Genomic DNA, 15,698 nt, shown 5'->3' with positions numbered 1-15,698 from the left:
CGATGCGCCTCTTGCTCCCAATACGCAGCCTATCCGATGTGTTTTTGAAAGATACGTTTTTTCATAAATAAAGCCCCTGCTCGCTGTCCATGAATGCAGATGTGCTGCTCAGCAGCTGCAGGCTCGTTACAGTGTCTTACATAGGATTTGGCTTCTGAATGTAAAGTGTTTCCATTCACAGTCTGCAGAGCGAGTAACTGAGACACATAGAAGAGTCGGACGTGTCGGGATGTTTTGTACTCGTTACATCGCGCTGGAGGAAGTTTTCAAATGCAGGATTTTATTTATATTTTTGCAGTGGACTCATCGTTCCTGAGAGCGAAGGCAACGAGACCGTGCCGGAGGTGGCCACCACGTCTGGATATGCTCTATTACATTTCTTCAGTGACGCTGCCTACAACCTGACCGGCTTCAATATCAGCTACAGGTAACAGAAGCTGTAACATGACAACACTTCTGTCACTGGGGCCCGTGTCATCAGTGTGTGCTCCTAACCTTCACTTACTTATGTAGACTGATCCGTCTTTAGTCACAGGATCACTGAAGCTCGGAAATGCATAGTCCATCTTTACGGCCCGGCCTTGCCGCCTCCCCCCTGCAGCCTGGCCTTACCGCCCCCCCCCCCCGCCCCCACCCATTTCCCCTGCAGCCTGGCCTCACCGTCCCCCTCCCCCACCCTGCAGGCTTACCTCGCTGCTCCCCCTTGGCCTTGCCATTCTTGTATCTATGTATTGCAGACAACCCCTTTAATCACAGCTCAGTAGGCTGCAGGATGGTGCGTCCCATTTAATCCTACAATTTCCTTTTGCAGCATAAACACGTGTCCTAACAACTGCTCGGGACGGGGGATCTGCGTGCAGGCGAATGACAGCGACGTGAGCTGCGAATGCTTCAAGCAATGGAAGGGAGCGGCCTGCGACATCCCCTACTGCAGGGACAACTGCGGCTTCCCGGAGCGCGGGAACTGCAGCGTGGACGGCACAAGGAGCTGCGACTGCTACGCCGGCTGGCAGGGTGAGCGCTCCAGGGGTCACTTAACCACACGGTAATCTTAGCTGAACTTCTAGGAGCGGATAATCTCTCCTTACATTGCTGTGTTTAAGGATTAGAGGTGTCAGCGTCGGGTCGCTGTCTGGCCACGGATTTCCCTCTTGTATTTAGTTTAGCAGGACACGTGCAGGAAAGATGCATTCTCTATGTAGAGGCTAAAAAGTACACAGTGCGGTATATATTGTATATAGAAGTCCATAGGTGCACTCAGTATCATCTGTGCTATGCGCAGAGGGCGGACAGAGCATACTCAGTCAATAACTGCAGAGCAGGAGGTCAGTGAGGAGCGGCATCAGCCAATAGCTGCAGAGCAGGAGGTCAGTGAGGAGCGGCATCAGCCAATAGCTGCAGAGCAGGAGGTCAGTGAGGAGCAGCCTCAGGCAATAGTTGCAGACCTGGAAGCCAGTGAGGAGCAGCTTCAGTCAATAGCTGCAGAGCAGGAGGTCAGTGAGGAGCAGCTTCAGCCAATAGTTGTAAACCTGGAAGCCAGTGAGGAGCAGCCTCAGCCAATATCTGCAGAGCTGAAGGTCAGTGAGGAGCAGCATCAGCCAATAGCTGCAGAGCAGGAGGTCAGTGAGGAGCAACTTCAGCCAATAGCTGCAGAGCAGGAAGCCTGTGAGGAGCAGCTTCAGCCAATAGCTGCAGAGCAGGAGGTCAGTGAGGAGCAGCTTCAGCCAATAGCTGTAAACTTGGAAGCCAGTGAGGAGCAGCCTCAGCCAATAGCTGCAGAGCAGGAAGCCAGTGAGGAGCTGCTTCGGCCAATAGCTGCAGAGCAAGAAACCAATGAGGGGCAGCTTCAGCCAATAGCTGTAAACTTGGAAGCCAGTGAGGAGCAGCCTCAGCCAATAGCTGCAGAGCAGGAAGCCAGTGAGGAGCTGCTTCAGCCAATAGCTGCAGAGCAGGAAGCCAGTGAGGAGCAGCTTCAGCCAATAGCTGCAGAGCAGGAAGGCAGTGAGGAGCAGCTTCAGCCAATAGCTGCAGAGCAGGAAGCCAGTGAGGAGCTGCTTCAGCCAATAGCTGCAGAGCAGGAAGCCAGTGAGGAGCAGCTTCAGCCAATAGCTGCAGAGCAGGAAGGCAGTGAGGAGCAGCTTCAGCCAATAGCTGCAGAGCAGGAAGGCAGTGAGGAGCAGCTTCAGCCAATAGCTGCAGAGCAGGAAGGCAGTGAGGAGCAGCTTCAGCCAATAGCTGTAGAGCGGAAAGCCGGTGAGGAGCAGCCTCAGCCAATAACTGCAGAGCAGGAGGTCAGTGGGAAGCAGCTTCAGCCAATCGCTGCAGAGCAGGAGGTCAGTGAGGAGCAGCTTCAGCCAATAGCTGCAGAGCAGGAGGTCAGTGAGGAGCAGCTTCAGCCAATAGCTGCAGAGCAGGAAGTCAGTGAGGAGCAGCCTCAGCCAATAACTGCAGAGCAGGAAGTCAGTGAGGAGCAGCTTCAGCCAATAGCTGCAGAGCAGGAGGTCAGTGAGGAGCAGCTTCAGCCAGTAGCTGCTTTGTTTGTGTTATTTCAGAGGGAGTGGAAGTATTTATGAAAACATACATGTCAGAAGTAAGATCAGATCCTTATTAGTGACCATTGGCAGTATACTTTGGTTTCATAGTGGGTGTCAGGATTAGAAAATCATGGCTGCTTTCATTCCGAAACAGCGCCACCCCTGACTGTTGGTTGTGTCTGATATTGCAGCCCAGCTGAAGTGAGTGTACCTGAGGTGCTATACCCAGTATCGGATTTGACACTGATATTTTTCTAATCCTCGACAAACCCTTTAAGCGCGCTTGGATTTCCTGTGGCATGCAGTGTTGCTAGCCATCTTGCCCTCCTCCCCATACTTCTCTGCGTGAATCACGTTCTTCCATACTACTACGACAATCCTCCACTCGTTCTGGTGATGTGGTGTCGCTCACTCTCCAGTCCTCGGGGTATAATTTTTGCTTTTTTTCCAGGCCCTGGTTGCTCCATCCCCGTCCCTGCCAACCAGTCGTTCTGGACACGTGAAGAGTTCTGGGCTCCGCAGCTGGGCAGAGCCTCGCACAAGGCGGTGGTGCTGGACGACGTCATGTGGATAGTGGGCGGCTACACCTTCAACCAGAACAGTTACCAGATGGTTATGGCGTGAGAACCACACTTTTTATCATTTCTATAAAAAAAAAAACACTAATTTCTCAGGATCTCTGCTTCCTGTCAGTGAATGAGAACACTGGACCCGCTCACCCCGCTGCTGCCTGTTACCCAGCGTCTGGTCAGGACAGGAGGAGGACAGCGGTGGCTTCTGTGTTCAGCCCTCGGACTGATGCCAAGTAACAAATCCTCAGCTCTTGGAGCAAACTTTTGGCTGTTTGGTGACAGCAAGCAGAGATCTTAAGAACGGTTTAAATGTAATATAATAATTTCCAGACAACATGTTATCTTGTAAACACTAGGGAAGGGTGTTAGAATTCACTTGTAGGTTACGAGCTCTGGTTTTACTTGTAGGTTAGGGGATCGGTTCTTGCTTGTAGGTTAGGGGGGATCGGAGCTTGCTTGTAGGTTAGGGGGGATCGGAGCTTGCTTGTAGGTTAGGGGGGATCGGAGCTTGCCTGTAGGTTAGGGGATCGGAGCTTGCTTGTAGGTTAGGGGATCGGAGCTTGCTTGTAGGTTAGGGGATCGGAGCTTGCTTGTAGGTTAGGGGATCGGAGCTTGCTTGTAGGTTAGGGGATCGGAGCTTGCTTGTAGGTTAGGGGATCGGAGCTTGCTTGTAGGTTAGGGGATCGGAGCTTGCTTGTAGGTTAGGGGATCGGAGCTTGCTTGTAGGTTAGGGGATCGGAGCTTGCTTGTAGGTTAGGGGATCGGAGCTTGCTTGTAGGTTAGGGGATCGGAGCTTGCTTGTAGGTTAGGGGATCGGTTCTTACTTGTAGGTTAGGGGATCGGTTCTTACTTGTAGGTTAGGGGATCGGTTCTTGCTTGTAGGTTAGGGGGGATTGGAGCTTGCTTGTAGGTTAGGGGGCATCGGAGCTTGCTTGTAGGTTTGGGGGGATCGGAGCTTGCTTGTAGGTTAGGGGGGGATCGGAGCTTGCTTGTAGGTTAGGGGGGATCGGAGCTTGCTTGTAGGTTAGGGGATCGGAGCTTGCTTGTAGGTTAGGGGGGATCGGAGCTTGCTTGTAGGTTAGGGGGGATCGGAGCTTGCTTGTAGGTTAGGGGGGATCGGAGCTTGCTTGTAGGTTAGGGGGGATCGGAGCTTGCTTGTAGGTTAGGGGGGATCGGAGCTTGCTTGTAGGTTTGAGGGGATTGGCGCTTGCTTATAGGTTAGGGGGGATCTTTACTTGCACCCTTGGATGATTCGTGAGCTTCGGCAGTAACCACATTGTGTTCCCTACAGGTACGACCTGATCTCTCACAAGTGGCTGCTGAACACTTCTGTCAGCTCGGTCGACGTTCGCTATGGACACTCTCTGGCTTTATATAAGGTAACATCCTGTGTTCATAGTCTGCAGAGGTTAGGGAACTACAAGTGCTAGAATGCCACTAGAATGCCAGACTCAAGCAATGCACAGGGAGGTATTGGCATGAAGGGTACAGGACATCATATTTTAATTCTGTGCTGATTTGCACCAGGCACTTGATTAAAAACAGCCACCACTTGAGGGAACCTGCAAAAGAGTTAGAGGGGGCTATCCGGAACACAGTCGTCTTATAAAAAAAACGAAAGAAATGCAGACAGCGTCCAGTCCAGGGTGTCGACTGTAAGAAGATGTGCGATTTATGGTGAAATAAATTTCATCTTCTTACATTCGACACCCTGGACTGGACGCTGTCTGCATTTCTTCGATAGCTGTGGCATTTCCAAGTGGGTTCCTTGGTAAACATGGACGGACGGGCGTCCCATACAGTGAGTGCTGTCAGTCACATTTTTCCTTGAGGTTTTATTGGAAAAAGTCACTAGTGGTGGCTGTATAATCTGTATGTAGTGAGCTCCCTCTAGTGGTGACTGTATAATCTGTATATAGTGAGCTCCCTCTAGTGGTGACTGTATAATCTGTATATAGTGAGCTCCCTCTAGTGGTGACTGTATAAATCTGTATGTAGTGACCTCCCCCTAGTGGTGACTGTATAATCTGTATGTAGTGAGCTCCCTTTAGTGGTGACTGTATAAATCTGTATGTAGTGAGCTCCCCCTAGTGGTGACTGTATAAATCTGTATGTAGTGACCTCCCCCTAGTGGTGACTGTATAATCTGTATGTAGTGAGCTCCCTCTAGTGGTGGCTGTATAATCTGTATGTAGTGAGCTCCCTCTAGTGATGGCTGTATAATCTGTATGTAGTGAGCTCCCCCTAGTGGTGGCTGTATAATCTGTATGTAGTGAGCCCCCTCTAGTGATGGCTGTATAATCTGTATGTAGTGAGCTCCCTCTAGTGGTGGTTGTATAATCTGTATGTAGTGAGCTCCCTCTAGTGGTGACTGTATAATCTGTATGTAGTGAGCTCCCTCTAGTGGTGACTGTATAATCTGTATGTAGTGAGCTCCCTCTAGTGGTGACTGTATAATCTGTATGTAGTGAGCTCCCTCTAGTGGTGGCTGTATAAATCTGTATGTAGTGAGCTCCCTCTAGTGGTGGCTGTATAATCTGTATGTAGTGAGCTCCCTCTAGTGGTGGTTGTATAATCTGTATGTAGTGAGCTCCCTCTAGTGGTGACTGTATAATCTGTATGTAGTGAGCTCCCTCTAGTGGTGACTGTATAATCTGTATGTAGTGAGCTCCCTCTAGTGGTGGTTGTATAATCTGTATGTAGTGAGCTCCCTCTAGTGGTGGCTGTATAATCTGTATGTAGTGAACTCCCTCTAGTGGTGGCTGTATAAATCTGTATGTAGTGAGCTCCCTATAGTGATGGCTGTATAATCTGTATGTAGTGAGCTCCCTATAGTGATGGCTGTATAATCTGTATGTAGTGAGCTCCCTCTAGTGGTGGCTGTATAATCTGTATGTAGTGAGCTCCCTCTAGTGGTGGTTGTATAATCTGTATGTAGTGAGCTCCCTCTAGTGGTGGTTGTATAATCTGTATGTAGTGAGCTCCCTCTAGTGGTGGCTGTATAATCTGTATGTAGTGAGCTCCCTCTAGTGGTGGTTGTATAATCTGTATGTAGTGAGCTCCCTCTAGTGGTGGATGTATAATCTGTATGTAGTGAGCTCCCTATAGTGGTGGCTGTATAATCTGTATGTAGTGAGCTCTCTCTAGTGGTGGCTGTATAATCTGTATGTAGTGAGCTCCCTCTAGTGGTGACTGTATAATCTGTATGTAGTGAGCTCCCCTTAGTGATGGCTGTATAATCTGTATGTAGTGAGCTCCCTCTAGTGGTGGCTGTATAATCTGTATGTAGTGAGCTCCCTCTAGTGGTGGCTGTATAAATCTGTATGTAGTGAGCTCCCTCTAGTGGTGGCTGTATAACCTGTATTTAGTGAGCTCCCTCTAGTGGTGGCTGTATAGTCTGCTGATCCATAGATACATGGAAGCTTGGTCTTTCAGGACCCTTCTCTCTCTGTCTCCTAGGATAAGATGTACATGTATGGTGGGAAGATAGACTCCACGGGGAATGTTTCCAACCAGCTGTGGGTGTTCCACGTTCAGAACCAGTCCTGGGTCCAGCTCTTGCCCATCGCCAAGGAGCAGTATGCTGTAGTTGGGCACTCTGCCCACATCGTCACTCTGAAGGATGGGAGTACGGTCATGCTGGTATTCTTTGGCCATTGTCCCCTTTATGGCTACATCAGCAGCATCCAGAAGTATAGCTTGGGTGAGTGAGGAGTCCTCATTATTCCTATGTGCCCATCCTGACACTGTCTGCTTTAGGGGGCGAGCGGCCCTCATTATCTCACTTCTCATTACAAGGCCCCTTTAATTAATCGGCTCTACCAGGGTCCGTCGCTCCGTTGTGCACAGATATGGCGAGCCGGCATGTAGGACCCTTAGATGGTAATGGGACATAGGGGTTTGTGCTCAATTTTGGGGGTTGCTTCATAAATAAAATTATCTGACCACTAGACTCCTTATTGCTTATGCGCATCCGAAAGTCCCTGTGTGAATGGAGCCATAGTGAGCAGGTGCGACCACTGCCCCATTACTGTCTGTAGGAATGGTGGTCGCACCTGCTCACTACTGCTCCCTTCTGGAGGGGACTTTAAGGACCATAGGATGACAATGCCTTTAAAAGTTGCTTTTATTTTTATTTTTTTTTGTAGATTAATTTTCTGAACTTGTTTTTTTAATTACGGTAGCTGGTAGATATTGGCACATTTTTAATTTATGAAAAAAATTAATTGTTTGTGTCGCTGTTTTCCGATGTCTACTGTATTCTATTTTTTTTTAGTTTTTTTTTCCACTGATGGAGCTGTGTGAGGACTTGGGGGTCCGACAACAATATGATCGGTTTTTATTCCGTTTTCTGGGGGATGTGCTGCCTCTGAAAAGCGTCAGTTTTGACGTTCCAAATTTGTTTTGTTTTTCGTTACAACTTTTACCTTTTATCGGTTAAATAATTTGATATTTTGATCATAATTTTATAAACTGTTCAGTAACATGTTATTTTTCAGGGTTAAATGGGGGAAATGGGTGGATAGGAATCACATTTTTGTTTTATTTTTTATTGTTTTTTTACTTTTCATTTTTTTTTTCTTTCTTTTTACTTTGTTGTTTTTGCTGTGTTTTTTTAATTTTTTTTTACTTTTTTGCTTTTTTGTTGCTCTTTTCTACTTTTTGCCCTCTTTTTACTACTTTTAGCTTTTGGTTTTCTTTTTAATCTACACCGTGTTTGTCAGACTTTTACCTGCGATCATTTAATGCCATTCACTGTTTACTGCACTCCTTGGGGCTGAACTTCCCAGGAGCAACAAGGTGCCATATTTTTTTGTTTTTATCATTTAACAGACATCACATTTAACTTTTTTCTCTCCTTTTTATAGACACTAATGTTTGGGAGGTGGTTGAGACACAAGGGGCTTTGGTCCAAGGCGGATACGGCCACAGCAGTGTTTATGATGAAACCACCCGATCCATCTATATCCACGGCGGGTACAAAGCCTTCACCGCAAATAAGTATCGCCTGGCCGATGACCTGTACAAGTACGAGGTGGACAGCAGCATGTGGTGAGTGCGGGGAGGGGGCCAGCAGCATGTGGCGAGTGCGGGGCGGGGGCCAGCAGCATGTGGCGAGTGCGGGGAGGGGGCCAGCAGCATGTGGTGAGTGCGGGGAGGGGGCCAGCAGCATGTGGCGAGTGCGGGGCGGGGGCCAGCAGCATGTGGTGAGTGCGGGGCGGGGGCCAGCAGCATGTGGCGAGTGCGGGGCGGGGGCCAGCAGCATGTGGCGAGTGCGGGGCGGGGGCCAGCAGCATGTGGCGAGTGCGGGGCGGGGGCCAGCAGCATGTGGCGAGTGCGGGGCGGGGGCCAGCAGCATGTGGCGAGTGCGGGGCGGGGGCCAGCAGCATGTGGCGAGTGCGGGGCGGGGGCCAGCAGCATGTGGCGAGTGCGGGGCGGGGGCCAGCAGCGCGTGGCGAGTGCGGGGCGGGGGCCAGCAGCGCGTGGCGAGTGCGGGGCGGGGGCCAGCAGCGCGTGGCGAGTGCGGGGCGGGGGCCAGCAGCGCGTGGCGAGTGCGGGGCGGGGGCCAGCAGCGCGTGGCGAGTGCGGGGCGGGGGCCAGCAGCGCGTGGCGAGTGCGGGGCGGGGGCCAGCAGCGCGTGGCGAGTGCGGGGAGGGGGCCAGCAGCGCGTGGCGAGTGCGGGGAGGGGGCCAGCAGCGCGTGGCGAGTGCGGGGCGGGGGCCAGCAGCGCGTGGCGAGTGCGGGGCGGGGGCCAGCAGCGCGTGGCGAGTGCGGGGCGGGGGCCAGCAGCGCGTGGCGAGTGCGGGGCGGGGGCCAGCAGCGCGTGGCGAGTGCCGGGAGGGGGCCAGCAGTGCGGGGAGGGGGCATCCGCAGGGCTTGTCGCAGCACTGCCTGTCCCATAGAGCAGGGTTCCCCAACTCCAGTCCTCAAGGCCCACCAACAGGTCATGTTTTCAGGATTTCCTTAGTATTGCACAGGTGATGTAACTATTGCCTGTGCTGATGATGGAATTATCACCTGTGCAATACTAAGGAAATCCTGAAAACATGACCTGTTGGTGGGCCTTGAGGACTGGAGTTGGGGAACCCTGCCATAGAGTATTTAACCTGTCTGACGCTGCCCTCGAGTGGTCACAGTATGCAGTGCACAAGCATTTCTGAATTTTTGGCATCCGCTAATCATGTAGAATATGTTCTAGCTGTGACAGAGGTAAATTTAAAGGCGGATTTGATCTTTTACTGTATTTAATTATTTTTATTTTTTTTGCATCTTTTCATAATCCAGGAGAATCCTAAAAGACAGCAAGTTTTTCCGCTACCTGCACTCGGCGGTGATCGTCAGCGGCACCATGCTGGTGTTTGGGGGGAACACTCACAATGACACGTCCATGAGCTACGGAGCCAAGTGTTTCTCTAAGGACTTCATAGCGTACGACATGGGTGAGTGCGGACACAGGACACTGCTCCGCCGAATTACTGGCACATCTGGCGCAGAATTTCATACACGCACGGTACCTTTCTTTTCTACTCTAGTGTGGGTTGCAAGTAGTAGACTCCATCCAATCCGAAGACTGTAGTCAATAGGGGGCAACCCTGGTCAGGATCCAGGCTGCGGTCCTCTAGTGTCACAGGTCGGGATCCAGGCTGCGGTCCTCTAGTGGTGTCCCAGGTCGGGATCCAGGCTGTGGTCCTCTAGTGGTGTCACAGGTCGGGATCCAGGCTGCGGTCCTCTTGTGGTGTCACAGGTCGGGATCCAGGCTGCGGTCCTCTAGTGGTGTCACAGGTCGGGATCCAGGCTGCGGTCCTCTTGTGGTGTCACAGGTCGGGATCCAGGCTGCGGTCCTCTAGTGGTGTCACAGGTCGGGATCCAGGCTGCGGTCCTCTAGTGGTGTCACAGGTCGGGATCCAGGCTGCGGTCCTCTAGTGGTGTCACAGGTCGGGATCCAGGCTGCGGTCCTCTAGTGGTGTCACAGGTCGGGATCCAGGCTGCGGTCCTCTAGTGGTGTCACAGGTCGGGATCCAGGCTGCGGTCCTCTAGTGGTGTCACAGGTCAGGATCCAGGCTGCGGTCCTCTAGTGGTGTCACAGGTCGGGATCCAGGCTGCGGTCCTCTAGTGGTGTCACAGGTCGGGATCCAGGCTGCGGTCCTCTAGTGGTGTCACAGGTCGGGATCCAGGCTGCGGTCCTCTAGTGGTGTCACAGGTCGGGATCCAGGCTGCGGTCCTCTTGTGGTGTCACAGGTCGGGATCCAGGCTGCGGTCCTCTTGTGGTGTCACAGGTCGGGATCCAGGCTGCGGTCCTCTAGTGGCGTCACAGGTCGGGATCCAGGCTGCGGTCCTCTAGTGGTGTCACAGGTCGGGATCCAGGCTGCGGTCCTCTTGTGGTGTCACAGGTCGGGATCCAGGCTGCGGTCCTCTAGTGGTGTCCCAGGTCGGGATCCAGGCTGCGGTCCTCTAGTGGTGTCCCAGGTCGGGATCCAGGCTGCGGTCCTCTAGTGGTGTCCCAGGTCGGGATCCAGGCTGCGGTCCTCTAGTGGTGTCCCAGGTCGGGATCCAGGCTGCGGTCCTCTAGTGGTGTCCCAGGTCGGGATCCAGGCTGCGGTCCTCTAGTGGTGTCCCAGGTCGGGATCCAGGCTGCGGTCCTCTAGTGGTGTCCCAGGTCGGGATCCAGGCTGCGGTCCTCTAGTGGTGTCCCAGGTCGGGATCCAGGCTGCGGTCCTCTTGTGGTGTCACAGGTCGGGATCCAGGCTGCGGTCCCCTAGTGGTGTCACAGGTCGGGATCCAGGCTGCGGTCCTCTAGTGGTGTCACAGGTCGGGATCCAGGCTGCGGTCCTCTAGTGGTGTCACAGGTCGGGATCCAGGCTGCGGTCCTCTAGTGGTGTCACAGGTCGGGATCCAGGCTGCGGTCCTCTAGTGGTGTCACAGGTCGGGATCCAGGCTGCGGTCCTCTAGTGGTGTCCCAGGTCGGGATCCAGGCTGCCGTCCTCTAGTGGTGTCACAGGTCGGGATCCAGGCTGCGGTCCTCTAGTGGTGTCAAAGGTCGGGATCCAGGCTGCGGTCCTCTAGTGCAGGGTTCCCCAACTCCAGTCCTCAAGGCCCACCAACAGGCCATGTTTTCAGGATTTCCTTAGTATTGCTCAGGCAATAATTCCATCACCTGTGCAATACTAAGGAAATCCAAAAAACATGACCTGTTGGTGGGCCTTGAGGACTGGAGTTGGGGAACCCTGCTCTAGTGGTGTCACAGGTCGGGATCCAGGCTGTGGTCCTCTTGTGGTGTCACAGGTCGGGATCCAGGCTGCGGTCCTCTAGTGGTGTCACAGGTCGGGATCCAGGCTGCGGTCCTCTAGTGGTGTCACAGGTCGGGATCCAGGCTGCGGTCCTCTAGTGGTGTCACAGGTCGGGATCCAGGCTGCGGTCCTCTAGTGGTGTCCCAGGTCGGGATCCAGGCTGCGGTCCTCTAGTGGTGTCACAGGTCGGGATCCAGGCTGCGGTCCTCTAGTGGTGTCACAGGTCGGGATCCAGGCTGCGGTCCTCTAGTGGTGTCACAGGTCGGGATCCAGGCTGCGGTCCTCTAGTGGTGTCACAGGTCGGGATCCAGGCTGCGGTCCTCTAGTGGTGTCACAGGTCGGGATCCAGGCTGCGGTCCTCTAGTGGTGTCACAGGTCGGGATCCAGGCTGCGGTCCTCTAGTGGTGTCACAGGTCGGGATCCAGGCTGCGGTCCTCTAGTGGTGTCCCAGGTCGGGATCCAGGCTGCGGTCCTCTAGTGGTGTCCCAGGTCGGGATCCAGGCTGCGGTCCTCTAGTGGTGTCACAGGTCGGGATCCAGGCTGCGGTCCTCTAGTGGTGTCACAGGTCGGGATCCAGGCTGCGGTCCTCTAGTGGTGTCACAGGTCGGGATCCAGGCTGCGGTCCTCTAGTGGTGTCCCAGGTCGGGATCCAGGCTGCGGTCCTCTAGTGGTGTCACAGGTCGGGATCCAGGCTGCGGTCCTCTAGTGGTGTCACAGGTCGGGATCCAGGCTGCGGTCCTCTGGTGGTGTCACAGGTCGGGATCCAGGCTGCGGTCCTCTAGTGGTGTCACAGGTCGGGATCCAGGCTGCGGTCCTCTAGTGGTGTCACAGGTCGGGATCCAGGCTGCGGTCCTCTAGTGGTGTCACAGGTCGGGATCCAGGCTGCGGTCCTCTAGTGGTGTCACAGGTCGGGATCCAGGCTGCGGTCCTCTAGTGGTGTCACAGGTCGGGATCCAGGCTGCGGTCCTCTAGTGGTGTCACAGGTCGGGATCCAGGCTGCGGTCCTCTAGTGGTGTCACAGGTCGAGATCCAGGCTGCCGTCCTCTAGTGGTGTCACAGGTCGGGATCCAGGCTGCGGTCCTCTAGTGGTGTCCCCAGTTCAGATTCAGGTTGCGGCCATCCACCAGTGGAGTCCTTGGTCTGGATCCAGGCTGTGGTCGAGTGGGTTCCCCCTGGCATTAATTGGCATGACTTCATGTTACTCCTACCTGGTAGCCATTTAGTAATATTCCTTTTTCATGGTATTAATGGGAACATCATGGCTGCTGGATTATCAGATGCTCTGGATTATTGGAGGGTGATTACAGGCTACATTTTTTCTCCACCCTGGATGTCTCCTGTCCATAGTGCTTACATGGATGTCAGTGGGGGGCTATATAGCAGGACGGGGGGTGCACGGTTTCCTGCTTTGTGCAGCTCCTCGCTGCCTCTTCCTCTTTCCGCTGCCTCTCCACTCCTCGCCGATTCAGTAGCCACGTGAGGGTCCGGGCCACTCCGAGCTCCGGGGTCACTGCCGAGACCACAGCAGCAGCTCTCCTCCTCCGCTGCTCAGTGCGGGGGGTCAGTACCGGCGTCTTGTAGCCGGCGTACAGCCGTACCCCAGTCCTGGAGAGCATGTCACACCCGTGTTTCTGCCGCTGGGTGGTGTTAACAGCAGGTGGTTAGGAGCGTCAGTACAATGCAGATTTTCTGGATTATCGGATGCTGGATTATGTATATATTATTTTCTAACCTGTATATATGTTCTCTTGCTTCAGCTTGTGACTCCTGGCACGTCCTGCCGCCTCCCACCCTGGATCATGACATCAATCGCTTTGGTCACACCGCCGTCCTGACAAATGGGTACAAACATTACTTTTATTGTTGTACTAGTGGCCCCGACCTCCTCCCCACTGACCGGACTAGTGGCCCCGACCTCCTCCCCACTGACCGGACTAGAGGCCCCGACCTCCCCTTTGACTGGAGGTCGGGCTCTTGGTCGGTGGCTGTGGACAGTGGTCTCTCGGCATGGACCTCCTTTTACACTGCAGATTTCGTTGCTTCTTTTGGCCATTACTGCTTCTCTTCCATCTGGAGAATTACTCAGTTTTTCCCTTTTTCTCCAGCACGATGTTCGTTTTCGGCGGCTTTAACAGCCTCCTGCTGAGCGACGTCCTGATGTACACGTCCAAGAACTGCGAGGCGTTCACCACCAACGCGACGTGTGCAGCGGCAGGACCCGGAGTGCGGTGTGTGTGGGACAGCGGAGCCGCAGTGTGCTTGTCCTGGGAGCTGGCCACTGAGAAGCAGAGGAACGACACTGTCCTGGCGTGTCCGGCAGTCCTATGTAAGAGCTCTGCACGCTGCGTCCTCTGCCAGGGACACAGCGCAACACTCATAATACACAGCTGTGGCCTACAGCTCTCAGACTGACTCAAATTTTGTTTTTCACAACTTTTTCTGTTTCCGCGTTTTTAGATTGAATGCTTCTTTGGTCACTGCTGTTAAGATGCTTAAGGGTTTTTGTCATGTAAAAAAAACCTCATCCCAAGAAGTAGAATTTCAGAACTTTTTTCACCTTTAATAGGGCTGTTCATAATTCCCTCCACCTTGATTAAAGCTCCAGTTTTAACTACTGAAAATGAGCCCTAAAGCACAATGCTGCCTCCACCATGACTCACTGTGGGTATGGTGTTCTGGTGATGCGCAGTGTTGACTTTGCACCGTTTGGAATTACGGTCACAAAGTTCCACCTTGGTCTCCTCAGACCATAACACGCTCCATGCATGCTTTTGGCAAACTTGATGTAGGCTTTGGCAAAACATAGCCAGACTTGGATGTTTTTCTTTGTAAGAAGACGCTTCCATCTTGCCACCCTACCTCAACAGGCCGGACATAAGAAGAATATGGGAGATTGTTGTCACATGCAGGACACACTCAGGGCTTGCCAGATTTCCTGCAGCTACTTTATTATTTCTGTCGGCCTCTTGGCAGCTTCCCGGTCCAATTTTCTTCAATTTTTGAGGGATGTCCAGATCTAGCTAGTGTCACAGTTGTGCCAAATTTAAGCCACTTCTTGATGTCGTCTTCACATTGTCCCATGTGATCTAATTCCTTGGAAATGTTTTTGTCTCCTTCTCCTGACTGATAACTTTCATTAATAGGATCCCTTTGCTGTGTTGTCAGCTGTTTACACACCATGGATTGTGCCGTAAAATGCAACAAAGTAAATGTCAGGAAAATCCTACAACAGCAAAACTTTCCGAAGCCCTGTAAATGACGACTGACATGAGTTATTGGCTGATTCTGAACACAACCTCATCCCCAGTTATAAGAGGGTGTTCACACTTATGCAACCACTTTCTTTTAGTTTTGATATGAAAATGATTTCAGTCTGTTTCTCATTTGATTTGGGCATCATTAAAGGTGGGAAAAGTTCTGAAATGATTCTTCTTGGTAGTTTTTTTTTTTTTTTTTTACTAAAACCTGTAGGTAGGAAGGTTGTTAGAGGAAGCAGGTGTGCAGCATCGGTGTTGCACCGTTTGCACTTTAGCGCTCTTGTTTAGCGCTGCGGACTCTGCACTGAGGTTGGTCGGAATCTCGGGAGCTCTCGTAGATCCCAGCCACCTTTCTCCTTCACACTTGTTTCTTTTTATCGGCTGTCATCTCCCTGTTCATGCGGGAGACTTCAGTCTTTGGGACGACATCTGCATTGGAGATTTTTTTTTCCCTTTTTTGTGCTTTTTGATTTCCGCTCTACCTCATTTTACCTTAACTCTCTCTGTGCCAGATTCAGACGGGGAGAGCCGCTGCGATCAGTACACGGACTGCTTCAGCTGCACGGTGAACTCCAACGGCTGCCGCTGGTGTAATGACCAGTGTGCGTCCCTGAACCAGAATTGCAGCCAGGTCAGTGGACCCCCGGACCCTCTGATGTGGCGTCGGTTCATCCCACACCCCCGTGATGGTAACACATGCTATATACCCGCCATATGTCTGTTCTCAGGGAGCCATCACGTCATATGAGCAGTGTCCCAAGAGCAACTACGGCTTCTACTGCAACAAGAAGACCAGCTGCAAGAGCTGCGCCATGGACCAGAACTGTCAGTGGGAACCCCGTAACCAGGAGTGCATCGGCCTGCCAGGTAACGCCCCGGAGGGCCAATCTATAACCACCTTTGCCATCTGCTAATCACACGGGCGCTGCGCTGCAGGGCGAGACACCGTCCATTGATTGCAAAGTTTACACGACCTTCAGGAAATCTGACCGTATTTAGGAACTTGCATTCTGACTGATTCTGACTTTTGTAAGGTCTCACACAATT

At 52.7% G+C, this 15,698-nt stretch overlaps 1 protein-coding gene across 2 annotated transcripts in view; it reads left to right on the top strand.

The window, feature by feature from the left end:
- Positions 1-15,698, top strand: part of ATRN (attractin) — a 110,921-nt gene that overhangs the window by 44,501 nt on the left and 50,722 nt on the right. For both annotated transcript variants that reach the window (XM_073649289.1, XM_073649285.1), the window contains exons 4-14: positions 299-427; positions 812-1,014; positions 2,986-3,154; positions 4,398-4,485; positions 6,566-6,809; positions 7,975-8,158; positions 9,392-9,546; positions 13,152-13,236; positions 13,500-13,720; positions 15,164-15,282; positions 15,380-15,518. In XM_073649289.1, coding sequence (XP_073505390.1) covers positions 299-427; positions 812-1,014; positions 2,986-3,154; positions 4,398-4,485; positions 6,566-6,809; positions 7,975-8,158; positions 9,392-9,546; positions 13,152-13,236; positions 13,500-13,720; positions 15,164-15,282; positions 15,380-15,518 — 1,736 coding nt within the window. The remainder of the gene's footprint in view (positions 1-298; positions 428-811; positions 1,015-2,985; positions 3,155-4,397; positions 4,486-6,565; positions 6,810-7,974; positions 8,159-9,391; positions 9,547-13,151; positions 13,237-13,499; positions 13,721-15,163; positions 15,283-15,379; positions 15,519-15,698) is intronic.

The sequence above is a fragment of the Phyllobates terribilis genome, unplaced genomic scaffold, assembly GCF_046119375.1.
Source record: "Phyllobates terribilis strain yellow unplaced genomic scaffold, ASM4611937v1 Scaffold_1__5_contigs__length_1240528914, whole genome shotgun sequence".
Lineage (NCBI taxonomy): Eukaryota > Metazoa > Chordata > Amphibia > Anura > Dendrobatidae > Phyllobates > Phyllobates terribilis.
The sequence above is the reverse complement of the archived record's forward strand: the minus strand, read 5'-3'. Positions and strand labels throughout refer to the sequence as shown.